Source organism: Salmo salar, chromosome ssa08 (assembly GCF_905237065.1).
Source record: "Salmo salar chromosome ssa08, Ssal_v3.1, whole genome shotgun sequence".
NCBI lineage: Eukaryota > Metazoa > Chordata > Actinopteri > Salmoniformes > Salmonidae > Salmo > Salmo salar.
The window spans coordinates 11,391,133-11,411,742 of record NC_059449.1 but is presented as its reverse complement, the minus strand read 5'-3'; the positions used below and the strand labels follow the sequence as shown (position 1 = coordinate 11,411,742).

Genomic DNA, 20,610 nt, shown 5'->3' with positions numbered 1-20,610 from the left:
TTAGCTCTCATTTAGCTAATGAGTGTGTGTTTAATTCTGTGGGGTTATGTAAAAAGCTCTAATGTCCCAGAAAGAACCTGGGTAGGAAAGTTAGGGTTAGCTCCATCCCTGCAGGTTCGGAAGAGGTTTCGGAGATAGTTTTAGACAAACACAGTGGGTAGATTTCACAAGCTTTCCTCTGATAAAGATGATTTTATAGAGGTGTAAACCTTATTTTTTTAGTACCCTTAATCTGAAGTGAATTTCACACCTAGTACAGCACACACCACATATTAGTGGCCTAGAAAGTGTATAGAAAGCCCAGTTACATCAGTAAAAAAAGACCAGTTAAATCAGTATAACAAGCCCAGTTACATCAGTATAACATGCCCTGTTACATCAGTAAAAAAAGACCAGTTAAATCAGTATAACAAGCCCAGTTACATCAGTATAACATGCCCTGTTACATCAGTAAAAAAAGACCAGTTAAATCAGTATAACAAGCCCTGTTACATCAGTATAAAATGCCCAATTACATCAGTATAGAAAGCCTAGTTACATCAGTATAAAATGCTCAATTACATCAGTATAGAAAGCCCAGTTACATCAGTATAAAATGCCCAGTTACATCAGTATAACAAGCCCAGTTACATCAGTATAACAAGCCCAGTTACATCAGTATAAAATGCCCAGTTACATCAGTATAAAATGCCCAGTTACATCAGTATAGAAAGCCCAGTTAAATCAGTATAAAATGCCCAGTTACATCAGTATAAAATGCCCAGTTACATCAGTATAATAAGCCCAGTTACATCAGTATAAAATGCCCAGTTACATCAGTATAAAATGCCCAGTTACATCAGTATAGAAAGCCCAGTTACATCAGTGTAAAATGCCCAGTTACATCAGTATAGAAAGCCCAGTTACATCAGTATAGAAAGCTCAGTTACATCAGTACAGAAAGCCCAGTTATCTCAGTATAAAAAGCCCAGTTACATCAGTATAGAAAGCCCAGTTACATGTGTATAAAAAACCCAGTTACATCAGTATAAAATGCCCAGTTACATCAGTATAGAATGCCCAGTTACATCAGTATAGAAAGCCCAGTTACATCAGTATAAAAAGCCCAGTTACATCAGTATAGAAAGCCCAGTTACATCAGTATAGAAAGCTCAGTTACATCAGTACAGAAAGCCCAGTTACATCAGTATAAAATGCCCAGTTACATCAGTATAGAAAGCCCAGTTACATCAGTATAAAAAGCCCAGTTACATCAGTATAGAAATCCCAGTTACATCAGTATAGAAAGCCCAGTTACATCAGTATAGAAAGCCCAGTTACATCAGTATAGAAAGCTCAGTTACATCAGTACAGAAAGCCCAGTTACATCAGTATAAAATGCCCAGTTACATCAGTATAGAAAGCCCAGTTACATCAGTATAGAAAGCCCAGTTACATCAGTATAAAATGCCCAGTTACATCAGTATAGAAAGCCCAGTTACATCAGTATAAAATATAAAAAGCCCAGTTACATCAGTATAGAAAGCCCAGTTACATCAGTATAGAAAGCCCAGTTACATCAGTATAAAATATAAAAAGCCCAGTTACATCAGTATAGAAAGCCCAGTTACATCAGTATAAAATGCCCAGTTACATCAGTATAGAAAGCCCAGTTACATCAGTATAGAAAGCCCAGTTACATCAGTATAAAATATAAAAAGCCCAGTTACATCAGTATAGAAAGCCCAGTTACATCAGTTAGGCCAGGTCTACTGCTCATGCCACAATCTCCCGCCATTTACAACATCTAGTAGAAGCACAGACACACTCCCTCTCGGCAGGCGGAGTTCCGGTGAGCAGGTGCGCCGGGACAACCCAGAGTGATTTCAGAGGGCTTAAATCCCCCAACGGCCCCGTGCCAAGACATCACGCAGACGTAGAAACACAAGCATACACACACACACAGGAGTGGAAAAATCGATCTCCGTCAGTGTGCTGCGTCAGGGAAAAGTCTCCCTCCCTCCCACTCACACACATATTCATGATCAAACACCTGATAAATACACCTCTCTTCACCAGACAGCCATCCTGAATATATTTTTAGATTTTAATTGAAGCTTAAAAATGCACGAATGTGTGTATTTCTATTTCTATTTATTATGGATCCCCATTAGCTGCTGCCACTCTTCCTGGGTTCCAGCAAAATGAAGGCAGTTCATACAATTTTAAAAACATTACAATACATTCACAGATTTCCCAACACACTGTGTGCCCTCAGGCCCCTACTCCACCACTACCACATATCTACAGTACAAAATCCATGTGTGTGTATAGTGCGTATGTTATCGTGTGTGTGTATATGCATGTGTCTGTGCCTATGTTTGTGTTGCTTCACGGTCCCCGCTGTTCCATAAGGTGTTTTTTATCTGTTTTTTAAATCTAATTGTACTCCTTGCATCAGTTAGTTGATGTGGAATAGAGTTCCATGTAGTCATGGCTCTATGTAGTACTGTGCGCCTCCCATAGTCTGTTCTGGACTTCGGGACTGTGAAGAGACCTCTTGTGGCATGTCTTGTGGGGTATGCATGGGTGTCCGAGCTGTGTGCCAGTAGTTCAAACAGACCTCGGTGCATTCAACATGTCAATACCTCTCATAAATAAAAGTAGTGATGAAGTCAATCTCTCCTCCACTTTGAGCCAGGAGAGATTGACATGCATATTATTAATATTAGCTCTCTATGTACAGCTAAGGGCCAGCCATGCTCCCCTGTTCTGAACCAATTGCAATTTTCCTAAGTCCTTTTTTGTGGCACCTGACCACATGACTGAACAGTCGTCAAGGTGCGACAAAACTAGGGCCTGTAGGACCTGCCTTGTTGATAGGGCTGTTAAGAAGGTAGAGCATCGCTTTACTATGGACAGACTTCTCCCCCATCTTAGCTACTGTTGTACCAATATGTTTTGACCATGACAGTCTCATCTCAACTTGCTCAATTTCCACATGATCGATTACAAGATTAAGTTGACGTTTAGGGTTTAGTGAATGATTTGTCCCAAATACAATGCTTTTAGTTTTAGAAATATTTAGGGCTAACTTATTCCTTGCCACCCACTCTGAAACGGACACTTAACAAAGAGTTAAACGCAGTCATTTCAGACACTGTATAGTGAGACTCACCATCGCTTCAACAGTTCAGTACTATACTGTTGTGTATTGAGATAAGGGAGGGGAGAGTAAGGATAGTTTTACTTGATCACATTTTAAATACTCATCTTGTTGGGTACATGTATAGATAGTGAGTAATAATGTAGGTGGAAGGGAGATTTTACCGAACCTCAATCTACACTTACGAGGCAGCTGTTCACCGCTAATGGTTAATCACTTCAGAAGAAAGAGAAGAGAAGAAAATGTTCCATTAAGTAAGTGTGACTCACTTCCAGTACCAATCACCAGGGACTGCTTGGAGGGACTGCTTGGAGGGACTGCTTGGAGGGACTGCTTGGAGGGACATGTACATTTTACTATCTAGGGCGAGCGAGGATACGGCGTCTCGATAAGGTGTTAACTAGGTGTGCCAGTCATAGCACAGGTGAGATCGGAACCATTCCCTTTACAGGTACTGAAGCTTTCAAAATAGGGTAGTGTTTTTTTTTTGTGAGGACACACAGACTGCTGTTTTAACCACACTAATAAAGCTAGTTTCTCCAGGGGTCGAAACAGACAAGGAGTAGGAAGAAGTGAAAATTCAACGGCAACTTCTTCTCATTGAGTTTCAACACATCTCCAGGCTGCATGTAGGTGTTTTGACTAACCAGACCATGAGTCATTTAGAAAACGGTGAAAAAACCCCACTGTGACACCCCTCCCACGCAAACACACCCACACTCACATGGTTAAGACGTCCAGGGTTTCTGCTCGGACCACCTCGAAGTAGTTCTGCAGGATGGTGACGGTGCCAGAGAGGGCCTCGTGCCCGCAGCCGCAGAACAGCGCCACCCCAGCGTACAGAAGGATGGTCGCGAAGAGAGAGGCATACGGGAGGACGCCCAGGCATTTGACGCAGCACTCAAAGCATCCTGGACAGAGACAGAGAGAAGAGGAGAACGTTTAGAGTAAAGACGATGGTAGAATATCTTAGATATTCACAGGTGCTCTAGTCATGAAATACTGTACATGTCACACTCTATTCATGGCTTGACAGGAATTGAAATACGTTTGACACCAGAACCAAAGGAAATAAAAGCACTCTAACAGCAAGGAAATCGTTGATTCAGAATCAGAAGATCATTAAATCAACGTTTTTCATTCAACCTTTTATTTTATTTCATCTATTTTACCACACCAAATCCCACCGCATCTAATTTAAAATGCACAGGGATCAAATGATATCCCATCTACCATCCGATAACAACAAACACTCTAACCACATTTCTCCAGTTGACCCAGAGCCAATAAATCGCCTGTTGCCATCTCGAGAAGGAAGTTTACTGTCACTCCAGCCAATCATAATCGCTCCTCGGACAGATTTATGGGTTTAATACAAAGAGCGCAAACAGTATTGATCTGTGGATTGCGGCCCTGCAAATGGAATCCCTCTCTTCACCCAGGGTAGAGCAGCTGCTGGATTTATGACCAGTCGTAAACACAGTGAGTCAGTGAGTGAGAGAGTGAGTGAGAGTGAGAGCGAGAGAGAGCTACAAAACAGAACACTGATAGCTAGAAGGAGAAGACACAGTGAGAGAGGGATAGAAGGAGAGATGCAGTGTAATGGATAATACTGTGTCTGTGAGGGGGGGTATGTTATATTATTTCAGACTACAGGAAGTATCTATCTGACAGTCTCCGATGAAGAGAAAGCGTGTTTGTGATACTTGAGTGTAACGCTCCCATCTCTCTTCAACTGGACTGGATAGGCGAGGTTCAGATATCGCTTATCAAACGAATCGGCAAATGTCCAATTGCAATATTGAACTCCTATTTTCCATAGCCTGGTCGCAGATCCATTCGGGCTCTTGCCAATGCCAACAACATTGCTGTTTGGCATGACAGTGAATGAAAAGGAGCTGGCATGATAGCTCAAACAGACTGGCACTCAGGCTAGGTTTTCCTTGTTGTATTACTACTGTGCAGTTGGTGACTACAGCACAAATCCCAGTTCTGTTCTGCCTCTACTGTACATTAGTGCCTCTGGACTTGCTTTAGTTAGAACACTTGGAAGGCATTTAAACTGCAGGGTCCCAGCTGTGTTGTGAATGAATAACCCTCACACCTACGCTACAACTTGACTTCACCTGAAAGCACTCCTGTCTATTACTGTTATACCCCTCTCTGCGCACACAGGATGCTCTGGAGACCACCACTGCTACAGCCTGGAGAATGTGCGTAACCGTGTGTGTGTGTGTGTGTGTGTGTGTGTGTGTGTGTGTGTGTGTGTGTGTGTGTGTGTTAGTCAGTTGATGTCAGGTGGTATTTAGTCTACCGTGAGCACAGGACCAGACTTCAGCCAATAGGAAATCAGACTTAGTTCAGAATCCTCTGCACGTCTCTTTCACTGTCAATCATGCTTATTATCCCCTTAAGGCACAGAGGAGTGTGTGTGTGTGTGTGTGTGCACGCGTGTCTGTGTATGTGTCTGTGCAGTCAGGCGAGAGACAGGAAAGACCGTCAACTCACTCCCCATGTCTTCAGAGAGCCAAGACTGACACAGGGAGAGGAGAAACTGACAAAATAATCTGAATCTATACTGTTTCATATCACCATCATCCCATCAGGCCATGTGGTATACTGATTTTAATATATATTCATGATGAATAAATATTGGTGAATAAATTACAGTGATAATAGTAAGCAAAGGATATATGATCCTTTTACGGTACCCTCCTCTTTGTGCATTGAGGGAAGATTACTGTATCATGCAGGGGTATGCAGCAAGATAAAACCAATCTCTGTGTCAAAAAAGTACAGGGTCACCTGTTTCTAATTGCCCCAATCCTAGTCATATTAGTAACATTGATTAACAGTACAGGGTCACCTGTTTCTAATTGCCCCAATCCTAGTCATATTAGTAACATTGATTAACAGTACAGGGTCACCTGTTTCTAATTGCCCCAATCCTAGTCATATTAGTAACATTGATTAACAGTACAGGGTCACCTGTTTCTAATTGCCCCAATCCTAGTCATATTAGTAACATTGATTAACAGTACAGGGTCACCTGTTTCTAATTGCCCCAATCCTAGTCATATTAGTAACTTTGGTTCCTTGGTGTTGGACTGCATGGGCATGCCTATATACGGTCGCTAGTGAATGTCTACACACCCCTTGCACAGTCTTCAACATTTTCTCCCTTAAAATTCAATTTAAAAAAGGGATTACCGATCTATACAACCTACTCCACATTTTCAAAGTGAAAGAAAAATTTTACAAATTAAAAAAGAGGGGTGTGTAGACTTTCACTAGGTTATCGGCTCTGGTGTGTGTGTGTGTGTGTGTGTGTGTGTGTGTGTGTGTGTGTGTGTGTGTGTGTGTGTGTGTGTGTGTGTGTGTGTGTGTGTGTGTGTGTGCGTGTGTGTGTGCGTGTGTGTGTGTGTGTGTGTGTGAGAGAGCGAGAGAGAGGGAGTGTGTGTGTTCCTGTGGCAGACTAGACACAGTGGGGTATTGATTTCTGAGCCCAGTCCACAGGGATCAAAGCACAATATGGGCAGTGGACACCTTCATTAATCTACAAACACACCCGATAAATCGTCCAAACGATGTAGTCATAAGTATCTGTATGATGGCAGCTGATCAATTATTTACAAAGCTGATATGTCATGTGGGTGAGGACTTGGGGAATGATTCAAGCAAGCTTAGATTAACAGACCAAGGTATTTTCCCATTTCAAGTGATACTGGGTTGATCACATTTTTTGAAAAATCGTACTGCATTTACTAGAGTCAGTTGTAAATACTATAGCTATAACTTCACTATTTCATCTTATTAATTCTATAACTGGTGCAATGAATTGCAAAGATGACACGATTGCACCTCCACTGTTTTCACTGAAGTACGCCTTTCCGTCTTGCCCCAATGCCCAGCTCAGAATACTAACACGAACTGTGCTCTCTCAGTTGAGAAACATTCGAAAGAGTCCATGGATATTCATTGGAAGCGGTCGGCCGGATGCCCCCAGGACTGAATCTGGGAAAGCCATTGTCAGCACAAAGTGGGAACGAGCAGCTCAGTTCACCATCTTTCCCAGGGGGAAAAATCCTTCATTCTACAAATCTATTAGCTGATGTGAGTGGGGTGTGTGTGTGTGTGTGTGTGTGTGTGTGTGTGTGTGTGTGTGTGTGTGTGTGTGTGTGTGTGTGTGTGTGTGTGTGTGTGTGTGTGTGTGTGTGCATATGCAGAGACATTACTAAATAGGGTGGTGGCAGGTTGTAATTACATTGTCCTCCTCTATACAATATGTCAGGTTAGACACTGTGCCATCCTCTTCTTCTGCCATGCTGTTACCCACTGTGGGGGAGTGTAGTAGTTGTCTGTATGGCAACATGCCTATGGGGGATACGGCAGGTAGCCTAGTGGTTAGAGCGCTGGGCCAGTAACTGGAAGGTTGCTGGATTGAATCCCCGAGCTGACAAGGTAAAAATCTGTCCTTCTGCCCCTGAGCAAGGCAGTGGATGTCGATTAACGCAGCCTCCTGCACCTCTCTGATTCAGAGGTTATTGGGTCAAATGCGGAAGACACATTTCAATTGAATACATTCAGTTGGATAACTGACTAGGTATCCCTCTTTCCCTAAACCTTCATATATGCACACTCACATGTAGACGCACAAAGGCCGGCAGATAGGCATGGACACCCAGAGCCAGCGCCAGCCAGTGGTGGAGAAACTACCCAATTGTCATACATGAGTAAAAGTAAAGATACCTTAATAGAAAATTGTAAAAGTGAACGTCACCCAGTAAAATACTACTTCAGTAAAAGTCTAAAAGTATGTAGTTTAAATATACTTAAGTGTCGAAAGTAAAAGTATACATTATTTCAAATTCCTTATATTAAGCAAATCAGACATAACCATTTAAAAAATAATAATAATAATAATAATTTACGGATAGCCAGGGGCACACTCCAACACTCAGACATAATTTACAAATGAAGCATTTGTGTTTATTGAGTCTGCCAGATCCAAGGCAGTAGGGATGACCAGGGATGTTCTCTTGATAAGTGCATGAATTGGTCCATTTTCCTGTCCTGCTAAGCATTCAAAATGTAACAAGTACTTTTTAATTTTATTAGGCAAGTCAGTTAAGAACAAATTCTTATTTTCAATGGCAGCCTAGGAACAGTTCAGGGGCAGAACAACAGATTTTTATCTCGACAGCTCGGGGATTCAATCTTGCAACCTTTTGCTTACTAGTCCAACGCTCTAACCACTAGGCCACCCCATCACCATTTCCCTGGGTGTCAGGGAAAATGTATGGAGTAAAAAGTACATTCTTTTCTTTAGGAATATAGTGAAGTAAAAGTTGTCCAAAATATAAATAGTACAGTACAGAAAGCCCCCCAAAACGACTTAAGTAGTGCTTTAAAGTATTTTTACTTAAGCAATTTACACCAATGGCACCAGCCCTAACCCAGCCTCCCTCCCTCACTCCCTCCCTCCACACACACCCAATAAGATGTCATCAGAGATGATCTAACACCCTACTGACTGCCTGGTTCAGACCCCTCTGTTCAAATACACGTCTAGCAATGTCCAACACTCAACACAGTTGTCTGGTGAACAGCCAGCAGGGGGAGGGCTATGTTGGATCATCATTCTTAGCGATTTGTCATAGACGCCACAGGCATGTTAGGAAAAGGAGGATTTCGCCAACAGAGAGAGAGAACTTATGGCATGTTTGAGATCTGGGAAGGAACATATTGTCTTATTCATCTAGTCTATTCATGATTGGGATAAATCCATGTATTCATCTAGTCTAATCTATGATAGGATACAGAATTGATAGGTAGCTGACTTTTGATTGATAACTAATCAATAATTACTTTCCAAGTGGATAACACACCACACATCATCTCTACAACTAATGGCACCTGATATGGGATCTATCTGATGACAGTCCTCTAAGGACTCAAATTATAACACAGATGCATGATCTATCTCTCTATGTCCACCCTATGAACATGAGTAGTGCTACATAGATGATTAATAACTGTATGTAAGGCCCAGTAAACCAACATACACAGAGTAGTTAGAGACCTCCCAGTGGGCAAAAACTGTTTGAATCAACGTTGTTTCCACGTCATTTCAACAAAGAAATTCAATGTGATGACATTGAATCAAAGTGGAAAACTGATTGAATTGTCTTTGTTTTCACCTAAATCCAGTGGCATGTTTTGTAGATTTCACTTTCAGTTCATGTTAGTCAAAAACTCAACCAAATATTAAATCAAAATTAGAAATGACGTCTGTGCCCAGTGGGATGTCCTGTTGATCGATGAGGTAACAGTAGATGAATGGCCTCTTAAAGGTATCTTAAAGGGGATGCGAGTCTCTTAATGGGGAGGCTAGGGGAAATTTACTGTAGTGCTGTGCGGGTCTTAAGTGGTTGTTTTTTTCATCTAGATGGATGGTGACACACACAAACACTCACATTGAATGGTGATGGATAGAGATGCTCGCTTGGCTCAATAGTTCTCTGTCAGCACTATCAACTCCATTTCCCAGGAAGCTTTGGCTTGGATGCCTAATCACCCAGTGAGGGCCTAGTCTGTCTATCTGGTCTGCTCAGCCTTCTACACTACTTATTAAAATGGTAATCTCTTCTCGCCTCCTCCCTGTGCCCTGCGGTGGAAAAGTTCCCTTTACTTAAAATAAGACGTGTCAAGGCAACCCCCGCTTGTGAATTTTAATTAAGAAAGCCTGCTTCTTTTTTTAAATCCTGTGTTTAAGACAGGGTATTTATATGGGGTTAGATACCATGTCTGGTTATGAAGCTTGATAGGCAGGAACAATACCCCACAATTCCCTGCTTTATACTCTTAGGGCAGGCTCCAGGACACAGATTAACCCGAGACTAGATACTCTCCATTGAGTTTGCTTTTCAGTCCAGGACTAGGCTTAATCTGTGTCTGGGAAACCAAAGACTCCAGCCAACCTAGTCATAGACTGTTCTCTCTGCTACCGCACGGCAAGCGGTACTGGGGCACCAAGTCTATGTCCTAGAGGCTTCTAAACAGCTTCTACCCACAAGCCATAAGACTCCTGAACAGCTAATCAAATGGCTACCCAGACTATTTGCACCCCCCCAACCCCTACGCTGCTGCTACTCTCTGTTATTATCTATGCATAGTCACTTTAATAACCCTACCTGCATGTACATAATTACCTCAATTACCTCGACACCAGTGCCCCCGCACATTGACACATTGACTCTGTACCGGTACCACCTGTATATAGCATCCACATTAACTCTGTACCGGTACCCCCTGTATATAGCCCCGCTATTGTTATTACTGCTGCTCTTTAATTATTTGTTTTTCTTATCTGTTACTTTTTTTTGTTGGTATTTTCTTAAAACTGCATTGTTGGTTAAGGGCTTGTAAGTAAGCATTTCACAGTATGGTCTACACCTGTCACACACCTGGCGCATGTGACAAATACAATGTGACTTGATTTGAAACCAGCCCTTACAGAAATAGTGAGCAGAATGGATTTTAGCCTAGGCTATACCTCAAGTGCTAATGACATAGAAGTTCCTAATACAAAAGAGCATTGGCTGTGGCATAAGCATTGATTGGCTTTGTACACTATTATCCCCTGCAGGTGCATAGGCCTCTTCCAGAATGGCTGTCATTACGAAGCAGCCGCTCAGACATTTAACAAATGTTAAAGTGAGGCAATAAAATGAGAGACAGAGGGGAGAAATGGCGGCAGTCGGATTGTTATTAAATGATTTTAAAAGCTGTGTGATATTCCATTCCAGCTGGCACATTGACCCACCTCTGTGCCCACTCCTTTGAAGGGTATTAGAGATTTAGAGTTGGGGTTGTGCCCGCCCTGCTCTTACTGTCAGTCATTGACCTCATTGGGAATGCAGCCAATCAGCTCATACTGCTAACTGTTACTCATCGACCTCATTGGGATCACAGCCAATCAGCTCATACTACTAACAGTCACTCATCGACTTCAGTGGGATAATAGCCAATCAGCTCATACTACTAACAGTCACTCATCAACCTCATTAGGAATGCAGCCAATCAGTCACTGACTTTGACAGATGTGGAAGAGAGCTGTTCAGACACTCTTAGAGATAGAAAAAATACACAGAGACACATTCATTTCACTATAAACCCCTTATTTTCCTAAAATATTATTCTATTTTGAATGCATGCCTTCTGATTGGCCATAGTGAGGGTAAGATACAAATCAGTAGGTTTGTGAGCTTCCTTACACAATAATAGTCTATATACTTGTCAATCCCCCAAATGATTTCTGTTTGGCTTCCCTGTCTGTTCAGGCTCTTTGTTTTAGCTCATCCAACTGTTTAATGAGCCAATTCAGTTTACCACTGATTCCATCCTGTCGTCGATATAGGCTGTGCAGCCTTGGGCATAGGGGACATGTCGATGTTCATTTCTGCACTGACGACTTCATTTATCCAAAGCCTGACGTTTGAGCTCTGATGCATAAGGCAGAGAGCATGGGTCTTACATCTCAATATGCTGCATTGTCTATAACTGAACTCGGAGCTGTACTGAGATAATTCGCTAATTAAACTGGGACTTTTTAAAGACCGCCTTGAGACCTCACATCAAACATCAACGTACACAAAACCTTGTGTGTAATCGTAAAAAAATTCATCCCCAGCACCTGTGAGAAGAAGTTCATGATCAAATTACTGTCACAGCTACTTCTCACAGCATCGAGTCCTACTCCTTAAGGCATGAACCTTTTGCACGATTCAAATCTCATTTGTAATGGACAGCTGAACTATAGTGAGATGAGATGATCAATCATTAGCCTTGCTAGCACGTTTTCACCACCGCCGCCTCCCTCCCTTTCCTCAGACAGACATACAGACAGCTAGTGGTCGGCGCTATTACCCATCTCTCAGCCAGCCGGCGCGTGTGACTCAGAGGCAGTACTGAGATAAGCTCTGCTGCCTTCATCCTCAACTGGACTCCTGACTGGAATAGCAAACAGGCCGAATGACCCAAAGGCAAATGGGTAAAGATCTAACCGTCCGTGGGTTAGCTACTAGCCGATATATACCACGGCTGTTTCTCACACTGAGACTGACTCTCTCGTTGACATTTTCCGTACAGTCCATGTTTCACACCTCCATGTTTCTAGGACTGACTGTGGCGCTGTCTGAAATGGCCCCCTATTCCCTATATATGCAGACTAAAAGGATGCAGGGACCATTTAGGACGCAGCCTTTATTTCACATTGCCAGTCTAGTTGATGTTTCACACCCGCCATTTCAGTGTGAACACCAGTGTGATGCGTGATGAGAGGAGCTCGGGTGCCAAAATGGCTGCCTTGGCGTGAATCAGCCAGGTGGGTGTTACTCATTAGCGGTGGATGAGAGGAATTAGGTTATTACTATTATAGGACATAGTGAACCACACACTAGGCCTACACATCCATTAAGACTCAGGTTAACTACCTACAAACCAGAGCCTGTGTGTTTGTGTGTGTGATAAGAGGGATGAGAGGTATATCTGTTTGTCCAGTGCATTGTTAATGTTGACCGGCGTCCAATAGAATAGCATGGCAGGTATTGATAGATTACAGAAAGGGACTAGAGCCCTTGCATGTGTATAAAGAGGAGCCATGCTTAATCTATACAGAAGGAGATATCCCAGCTGCCTTGGCAGACAGTAGAGTATCCCATCAATTATAGGAGTTATGGAGCTGAGGCCAGACAATGTGAAATTAACCTGAATTTCCTTTGACTAGAATTCTTACTCCAGGTACTTAATACAACGGCAGTGTGGCTACAGGCACACATGCACGCACGCTAGAGCTGGGCGATAATGGACAAATGCCTGAATTTATGCAATAATGATAAATAGAAGGATAAGTTTATAATATTAACGTTGGTTACACCCATGTGAGCAAACTTATTTCATTTAAAACTTATACTTCTCTAGTATAGGCTACTTATTGTAATGAACGATATCAGCAAAATGCCCGCGATAAGTGATCGGTATGGTTGGTGTCAATAATGTACACACACACACACACACACACACACACACACACACACACACACACACACACACACACACACACACACAGATTACATATGGATCCAAAACCTTGATCCCAATATGATCAGATCAACTATCCTTGACTAACACCACACCCTTCCAGTCCAGCTCACCCTTTCGCAGTCTAGACCAATAGAAACCAGATACCCCATTTAGTCTAGTCACCAGGTCTCATAGGGCAGTAACCAATGTGCCAATGTCACAGGCCACTTCATTCTACTCCATTGTCCCTTCATAATTGAATCAAGCAGCACTGAGATGTCTGTTGGAAGGCTAAGTCAATACCAGACAGTCAATACAGACGCAGTATCTACCTGGAGTACCATCTACTGCCACAGAGTAGGGAGAGACAGGCACCGTACACAGTGTTGGGATGGAAGACGATATCATAAGCCAACGATACAGTATCTACCTACTTTATATGTCACAATAGGAAGAGATGGGAGAATATTGCTTACAGTAACCACATAGAATACGATGTATTCCATTATCCACATGAGCACAGCACTTAAAATGTATGTCCCAATATATTGCTTTAGTTGAAGTGGTATGCTAGTGTGGGTATGCTAGTGTGGGTATGCTAGTGTGGATCTTGGCACTGAGCAGATAATATTCCCTTTGTGTCTCAAGTAAACCTTTTGTCTCATTGCGACTCATGCTCCACCGACAGGCTGCATCCTGGGTAATATCTCCCATGCTGCTCGGCTCCACAGGAGGTGACGATTGGCCCCTTTTTTTTTCTCTCATCGTTCTATCTGTTAATCTTGTTGCGTATTCATCATCCTTATTGTTATTAGTACGGTTTCTCGGCACGTGAGACCGATAGACAGAGATCATTATCCAAAATTAAATACGGTAAAGAAGACACAGAACTCACATTTGTTTTGACATTCCTTTATGAATTGTAAATGTTTCAGACCAATGTGTGACTCAAATCAAACTCGGCGCAATTCAATGACATGTAAATGTTCTATTCTTCTGGCAGGCTTAAATGTGTATCTATCTTTAATAAAGAACGTATCGCAAGTGATTCGAAATCCCTGGGTGTGACTGAGGATGTAGTGTGGTAGTATTGTGGTAGTGTTACCATAGAAGCATACAGTGTGACTGTCAGGGACGGTTAGGGAAGCAACGCCCTCAGAGCAAGACAAGATCACAACAATAACACTCTACTTTCCTCAGGCTATAACACGATAACCCCCACTTTAACCACACACCCACACACAGACAAAATATGAAGGTGTTTTCATCACCATTACCATCAAATCAGATGCAATAAGGTTTGAAAAAATGCCAGAACATTAAAATGAATGTCAGGTCCGCTAACGAATTAGGCGACCAGTTTCGTGGGGAACGCACTGGAATGATCGGTCGGTACGAACTGGTTCATTTTAGTAATGCATGTGTAAATCGGGTTTGGACTAGCTGTTCTGAATTAATTTCCAGAAGTGGATGAATTATCCCTGTCGGCGGTGAGGCAGGCAAGCTACATGTGTTTCATATGATTAGAGTCTTTTTGCTAGGGTACCTACAGAGCATTCCCTTTAAACCGTCACTTTTTAAACGATTTATGAAGATGCCGGTATTCAAAATACAGGATAGACAGACAGACGGAAAGAAAGCGTAACAATTATGAGGAAAGAAGTGTGTGTGTGTGTGTGTGTGTGTGTGTGTGTGTGTGTGTGTGTGTGTGTGTGTGTGTGTGTGTGTGTGTGTGTGTGTGTGTGTGTGTGTGTGGCATAGAAAAAACAAGTCTGGGTCTAGCAGGTGTACATTTCCACTAATAGGATTTAAAGTCATTATTAATAGATGCTCCGTTGAAGCGGCCTTCCCTCTCTCCATTTCCAAAGTTCAAATTCTGTTAAGAAGGATAACACGCATTCTATCTGTCCATCATCGGAGTATTAAAATGAATATTAAAATGTAATATGGCTCAGCCCAGACAACATTTAGAGAGACTAGGAGAGATTGGGAGAAAGGGAACCGGGGAGGATCCTTCAGTACAACACCAAGCAACAAAAGAAAAGAAGCTGTTCAAGCCTCTAACACTACAGGAGATATGAAAGCAGCCTGGTGAATAATTCATATGCATCATTTGCATATCAGTCTAGAGAAGTAGCAGTAACAGCAGTAACAGGGTCCCAGAACCCCTACTGTGACTGCAGGTGCCGTTTTCTCAGGCGCCTCTCAAAGTGGTCTACTTTGGCTCTGTGATGGGATGTTTCCTTACACAGGGAGACAGACAGATACACAGCAAATCATTGTTTTGTTTATTTGATGTGTTTTTTGTTGTTTGGGTGAAATGGGTTAATTGGAGAAATCAGTGGTCTAGTATGAAGCCACTTGAAAGATAGTCCAACAACACTTTCTCTGATTGTAAGTGGTGCAAAGCACTCAATAAAAGTGGCAAAGCACTCAATAAAATGTGTGAATCAAATCAAATCAAATTGTATTTGTCACATGCGCCAAATTCAACAGGTGTAGACCATACAGTGAAATGCTTACTTCGAAGCCCTTAACCAACAATGCTTTAAGAAGTTAAGAAGACAAATGTGTAGTAGAGAGAACAGTCTATGACTAGGGTGGCTGGAGTCTTTGACAATTTTTAGGGCCTTCCTCTGATAATGCCTAATATAAAGGTCCTGGATGGCGGGAAGCTTGGCCCCAGTAATGTACTGGGTCTTACGCATTACCCTCTGTAGTGCCTTGCGGTAGGAGGCTGAGCAGTTGCCATACCAGGCAGTGATGCAACGAGTCAGGATGCTCTCGATGGGGCAGCTGTAGAACCTTTTGAGAATCTGAGGACCCATGCTAAATCTTTTCAATCTCCTGAGGGGGAATTGGCTTTGTCGTGCCCTCTTCACGACTGTCTTAAGTGTGCTGGAAACATGATAGTTTGTTGGTGATGTGGACACCAAGGAACTTGAAGTTCTCAACCTGCTCCTCTGCAGCCCCGTCGATGAGAATGGGGGCGTGCTTGGTCCTCCTTTTCCTGTAGTCCACAATATTCTCCTTTGTCTTGATCACATTGAGATCAGCTATAGGCTGTTGTCCTGGCACCACACGGCCAGGTCTCTGATCTCCTCCCTATAGGCTGTCTCATCGTTGTTGGTGATCAGGCCTACCACTTAGGTGTCATCGGCAAACTTGATGATGGTGTTGGAGTCGTGCCTGGCCATGCAGTCATGAGTGAACAGGGAGTACAGGAGGGGACTGAGCACGCACCCCTGAGGGGCCCCTGTGTTGAGGATCAGCGTGGCGGATATCTTGTTGCCTACCCTTACCACCTGGGGGCGGCCCATCAGGAAGTCCAGGATCCAGTTGCAGAGGGAGGTGTTTAGTCCCAGGGTCCTTAGCTTAGTGATGAGCTTTGAGGGCACTATGGTGTTGAAGGCTGAGCTGTAGTCAATGAATAGCATTCTCACACAGGTGTTCCTTTTGTCCCGGTATGAAAGGGCAGTGTGGAGTGGAATAGAGATTGCATCATCTGTGGATCTGTTGGTGCGGTATGCTAATTGGAGTGGGTTTAGGGTTTCTGGGATGATGGTGTTGATGTGAGCCATGACCAGCCTTTCAAAGCACTTCATGGCTTTGACGTGAGTGCTACGGGTCGGTAGTCATTTAGTCAGGTTACCTTAGTGTTCTTGGGCACAGGGACTATGGTGGTCTGTTTGAAACAGGGATATCCTTGTCTTATTGCGCACTAGCGACTCCTGTGACGGGCCGGGTGCAGTGCCGGCCCGTCACGGTGTTTCCTCCGACACATTGGTGCAGCTGGCTTCCGGGTTGGATGTGCGTTGTGTCAAGAAGCAGTGCGGCTAGGTTGGGTTGTGTTTCAGAGGACGCATGGCTCTCGACATTCGCCTTTCCCGAGTCCGTACGGGAGTTGCAGCGATGAGACAAGACTGTAACTAATTGGATTCCACAAAATTAGGGAGAAAAAATGTGGGTAAAAAAAAGTTCAAAGAAAATGTCAGTGAAGACACTTGCCAGTTGGTCAGTGCATGCTCGGAGTACACGTCCTGGTAATCCGTCTGGCCCTGCGGCCTTGTAAATGTTGACCTGTTTAAAGGTCTTACTCACATTGGCTACGTGATGTGATCACACAGTCGTCACACAGTCGTCAGGAACAGCTGATGCTCTCATGCATGCTTCAGTGTTGCTTGCCTCGAAGTGAGCATAGAAGTAATTTAGCTCATCTGATAGGCTTGTGTCACTGGTCAGCTAGCGGCTGTGCTTCCCCTTGTACTCTGTAATAGTTTGCATGCCATGCCACATCCGATGAGGGTCAGAGCCGTCGAACCCATGCTTTATATGATGCTTGATTGTTTTTCTCCTCAACAGACTGGTGCATGGTTGTGATAATTCGTCCCAAAGGTTCAATGCCAAAAATGCTGTGAACCAATGTCCTGTGACAGTGTTATGTTCTGTGAAAGAGGTCCATCAGCTTCTAGTCTACACACAGAGAGATGCAGCACCTCATGTTGAGTCTAACTCCTCCTGCCTGAGAACAGAGTGGTGAGGTCAGATAGCAGAATTTGATATGATGTTCAGAGGAGTCAAAATAGAGAGAAAGAAATACAGAGAGAAAGAGAGAGAGACAGAGAGAGAAAATAAGAGAGAAAAAGAGAGAAACAGAATTCAACTGCCCTGAGGTGACGCTATGTTGAGAGTTGTCACCAAACCTCCCTCCCTCCCTCCCTCGACTCCACTTCAGAGGCGTTCCCCTGGGGACAGGCCGGATAGCCCTAGCAGACAGCCGTCACACGTCACAAGCATCCCTTCAGCTGACAGAGTTCTGGAGCTCACAGTCACGTCAAACAGACTGTGTGTGCTTCCCTGACTCTTCCCTTCTTTTCCTCTAGGGAAACAACAACCAGCTATTCCCCCTCTTTAAACAGCTTTGATAAAATGGTTCTGAAGTTCTCAGTGATGTCATCATTAGTAGGTTTTCTGAGTCGGTTAGTTGGTTTTGACCTATGGTGTTTGGGGTCATAGGCGGTTATATTCAAGGTTATACTCTGGTCTAGTGTTGCCTACTCGTCTTTAGATGACCCCTTCCAACCTTGTGTGGTGAGGTCAGGATGTGGATGTGAACCACAAACTTGAAATCCCTCTCCGATTCAACACAATCTACCATTCAGAAAAGCGTGTTTGCTTTGTCCATATGTCCTATCTTCTTTAGATGGAAATACATGATTGGCTTTCCATAAAGCATAGCCATATATCTAGACTATAGGTTATGGCTCTGCCCTAAACCACTCAAATCCCTCTAAAACACATCAATAGGCCTACTGTAACTATCCACCTCTAGTCCTTTGGAACGCTTCATACCGTAGTGCATTGACCACATCAACTAAATCCAACCCCATTGTCCTCCTCTGTCAGTACAGGTCCTTAGGTCCCCTTACAGCGATCTGCTCCATCACCTGCAGTTAGATTTTAGCGCTATGCATCTGTCTGGCGTGCTAGCGTTTAGCCGTAGCGATGGTGTTGCCTTGACGGGGCATATGTTAGAGAAGGCTGGACAAATGGGAGAGTGCAGAGTCAGAAAGCTTGGGATGGGCGACAGAGAGGATGCTTCTTCCATTATTTAGGGCTGCTAGCCTGCCAGGGTCATTAATAATGTAGCTAGCCTAGCGTCGCGCTGGGACCACCTTGCTCTGTGCTGCTGCTGCTGTTGTTGTGATGCTGTGGGGAGGTTCATTCAGGAGGCCGGGTCTGAGGGAGGACTTATTATTAAGGCATAACCAGTATCAGAGTCAACCTGTAATTTACAGGATCAACCTGTAATTTAAATTGATTTTTATTTGGATTTCATGTAATGCACATACACAAAACAGTCCAAATTTGTTAAGTGAAATGGAAAAAATGGAAAACTGAAAAGTGGTGCGGGCATATGTATTAACCCCCTTTGCTGTGAAGCCCCTAAATAAGATCTGATGCAACCAATTACCTTCAGAAGTCACATAATTAGTTAGATTTCACACAGGTGTACTTTATTTAAGTGTCACATGATATGTCACATGATCTCAGTATATATACACTTGTTCTGAAAGGCCCCAGAGTCTGCAACACCACTAAGCAAGGGGCACCACCAAGCAAGCGGCACTATGAAGACCAAAGAGCTCCAAACAGGTCAGGGACAAAGTTGTGGAGAACAGATCAGGGTTGGGTTATAAAAAAATATCAGGAACTTTGAACATCCCACGAAGCACCATTAAATCTATTATTAAAAAATGGAAAGAATATGGCACCACAACAAACCTGCCAAGAGAGGGCCGCCCACCACGGACCAGTCAGAGGGCATTAATCAGAGAGGCAACAAAGAGACCAAAGATAACTCTGAAGGAGCTGCAAAGCTCCACAGCGTAGATTGGAGTATCTGTCCATAGGACCACTTTAAGCCGTACACGCCACAGAGCTGGGCTTTACAGAAGAGTGGCCTGAAAAAAAGCCATTGCTTAAAGAAAAAAATAAGCAAACACGTTTAGTGTTCACCAAAAGGCATGTGGGAGACTCCCCAAACATATGGAAGAAGGTACTTTGGTCAGATGAGACTAAAATTGAGCTTTTTGGCTATCAAGGAAAACACTATGTCTGGCGCAAACCCAACACCTCCCATCACCTCGAGAACACCATCCCCACCCTTGAAGCATGGTGGTGGCAGCATCATGCTGTGGGGATGTTTTTCATGGACAGGGACTGGGAAACTGGTCAGAATTGAAGGAATACGTGGAAATTCTTGAGGGAAACCTGTTTCAGTCTTCTAGTGATTTGAGACTGAGACGGAGGTTCACCTTCCAGCAGGACAATGACCCTAAGCATACTGATAAAGCAACACTCGAGTGGTTTAAGGGGAAACATTTAAATGTCTTGGAATGGTCTAGTCAAAGCCCAGACCTCAATTCTATTGAGAATCTGTGGTATGACTTAAAGATTGCTCTACACCAGCGGAACCCATCCAACTTGAAGGAGCTGGAGCAGTTTTGCCTTGAAGAATGGACAAAAATCCCAGTGGCTAGATGTGCCAAGCTTATAGAGACATACTCCAAGAGACTTTCAGCTGTAATTGCTGTAAAAGGTATTGATTTTGGTATTGACTTTGGGGGGGTGAATAGTTATGCACGCTCAAGTTTTCAGTTTTTTTTGTCTTATTTCTTGTTTGTTTCACAATAAAACATATTTTGCATCTTCAAAGTGGTAGGCATGTTGTGTAAATCAAATGATACAAACCCCCCAAAATCCATTTTAATTCCAGGTTGTAAGGCAACAAAATAGGAAAAATGCCAAGGGGGTGAATACTTTCGCAAGCCACTGTATGTGTGAGTAGTGTGTGTGCATGTGTATGTGTGTGTGTTTAG

General features: G+C 43.3%; 1 protein-coding gene across 3 annotated transcripts in view; it reads right to left on the bottom strand.

Moving 5' to 3' along the window:
• LOC106610164 (neuronal membrane glycoprotein M6-a) overlaps positions 1-20,610 on the bottom strand; it is a 73,146-nt gene that overhangs the window by 7,579 nt on the left and 44,957 nt on the right. For all 3 annotated transcript variants that reach the window (XM_014209344.2, XM_014209345.2, XM_014209343.2), the window contains exon 2: positions 3,870-4,056. In XM_014209344.2, the coding sequence (XP_014064819.1) occupies positions 3,870-4,056 (187 nt within the window). The remainder of the gene's footprint in view (positions 1-3,869; positions 4,057-20,610) is intronic.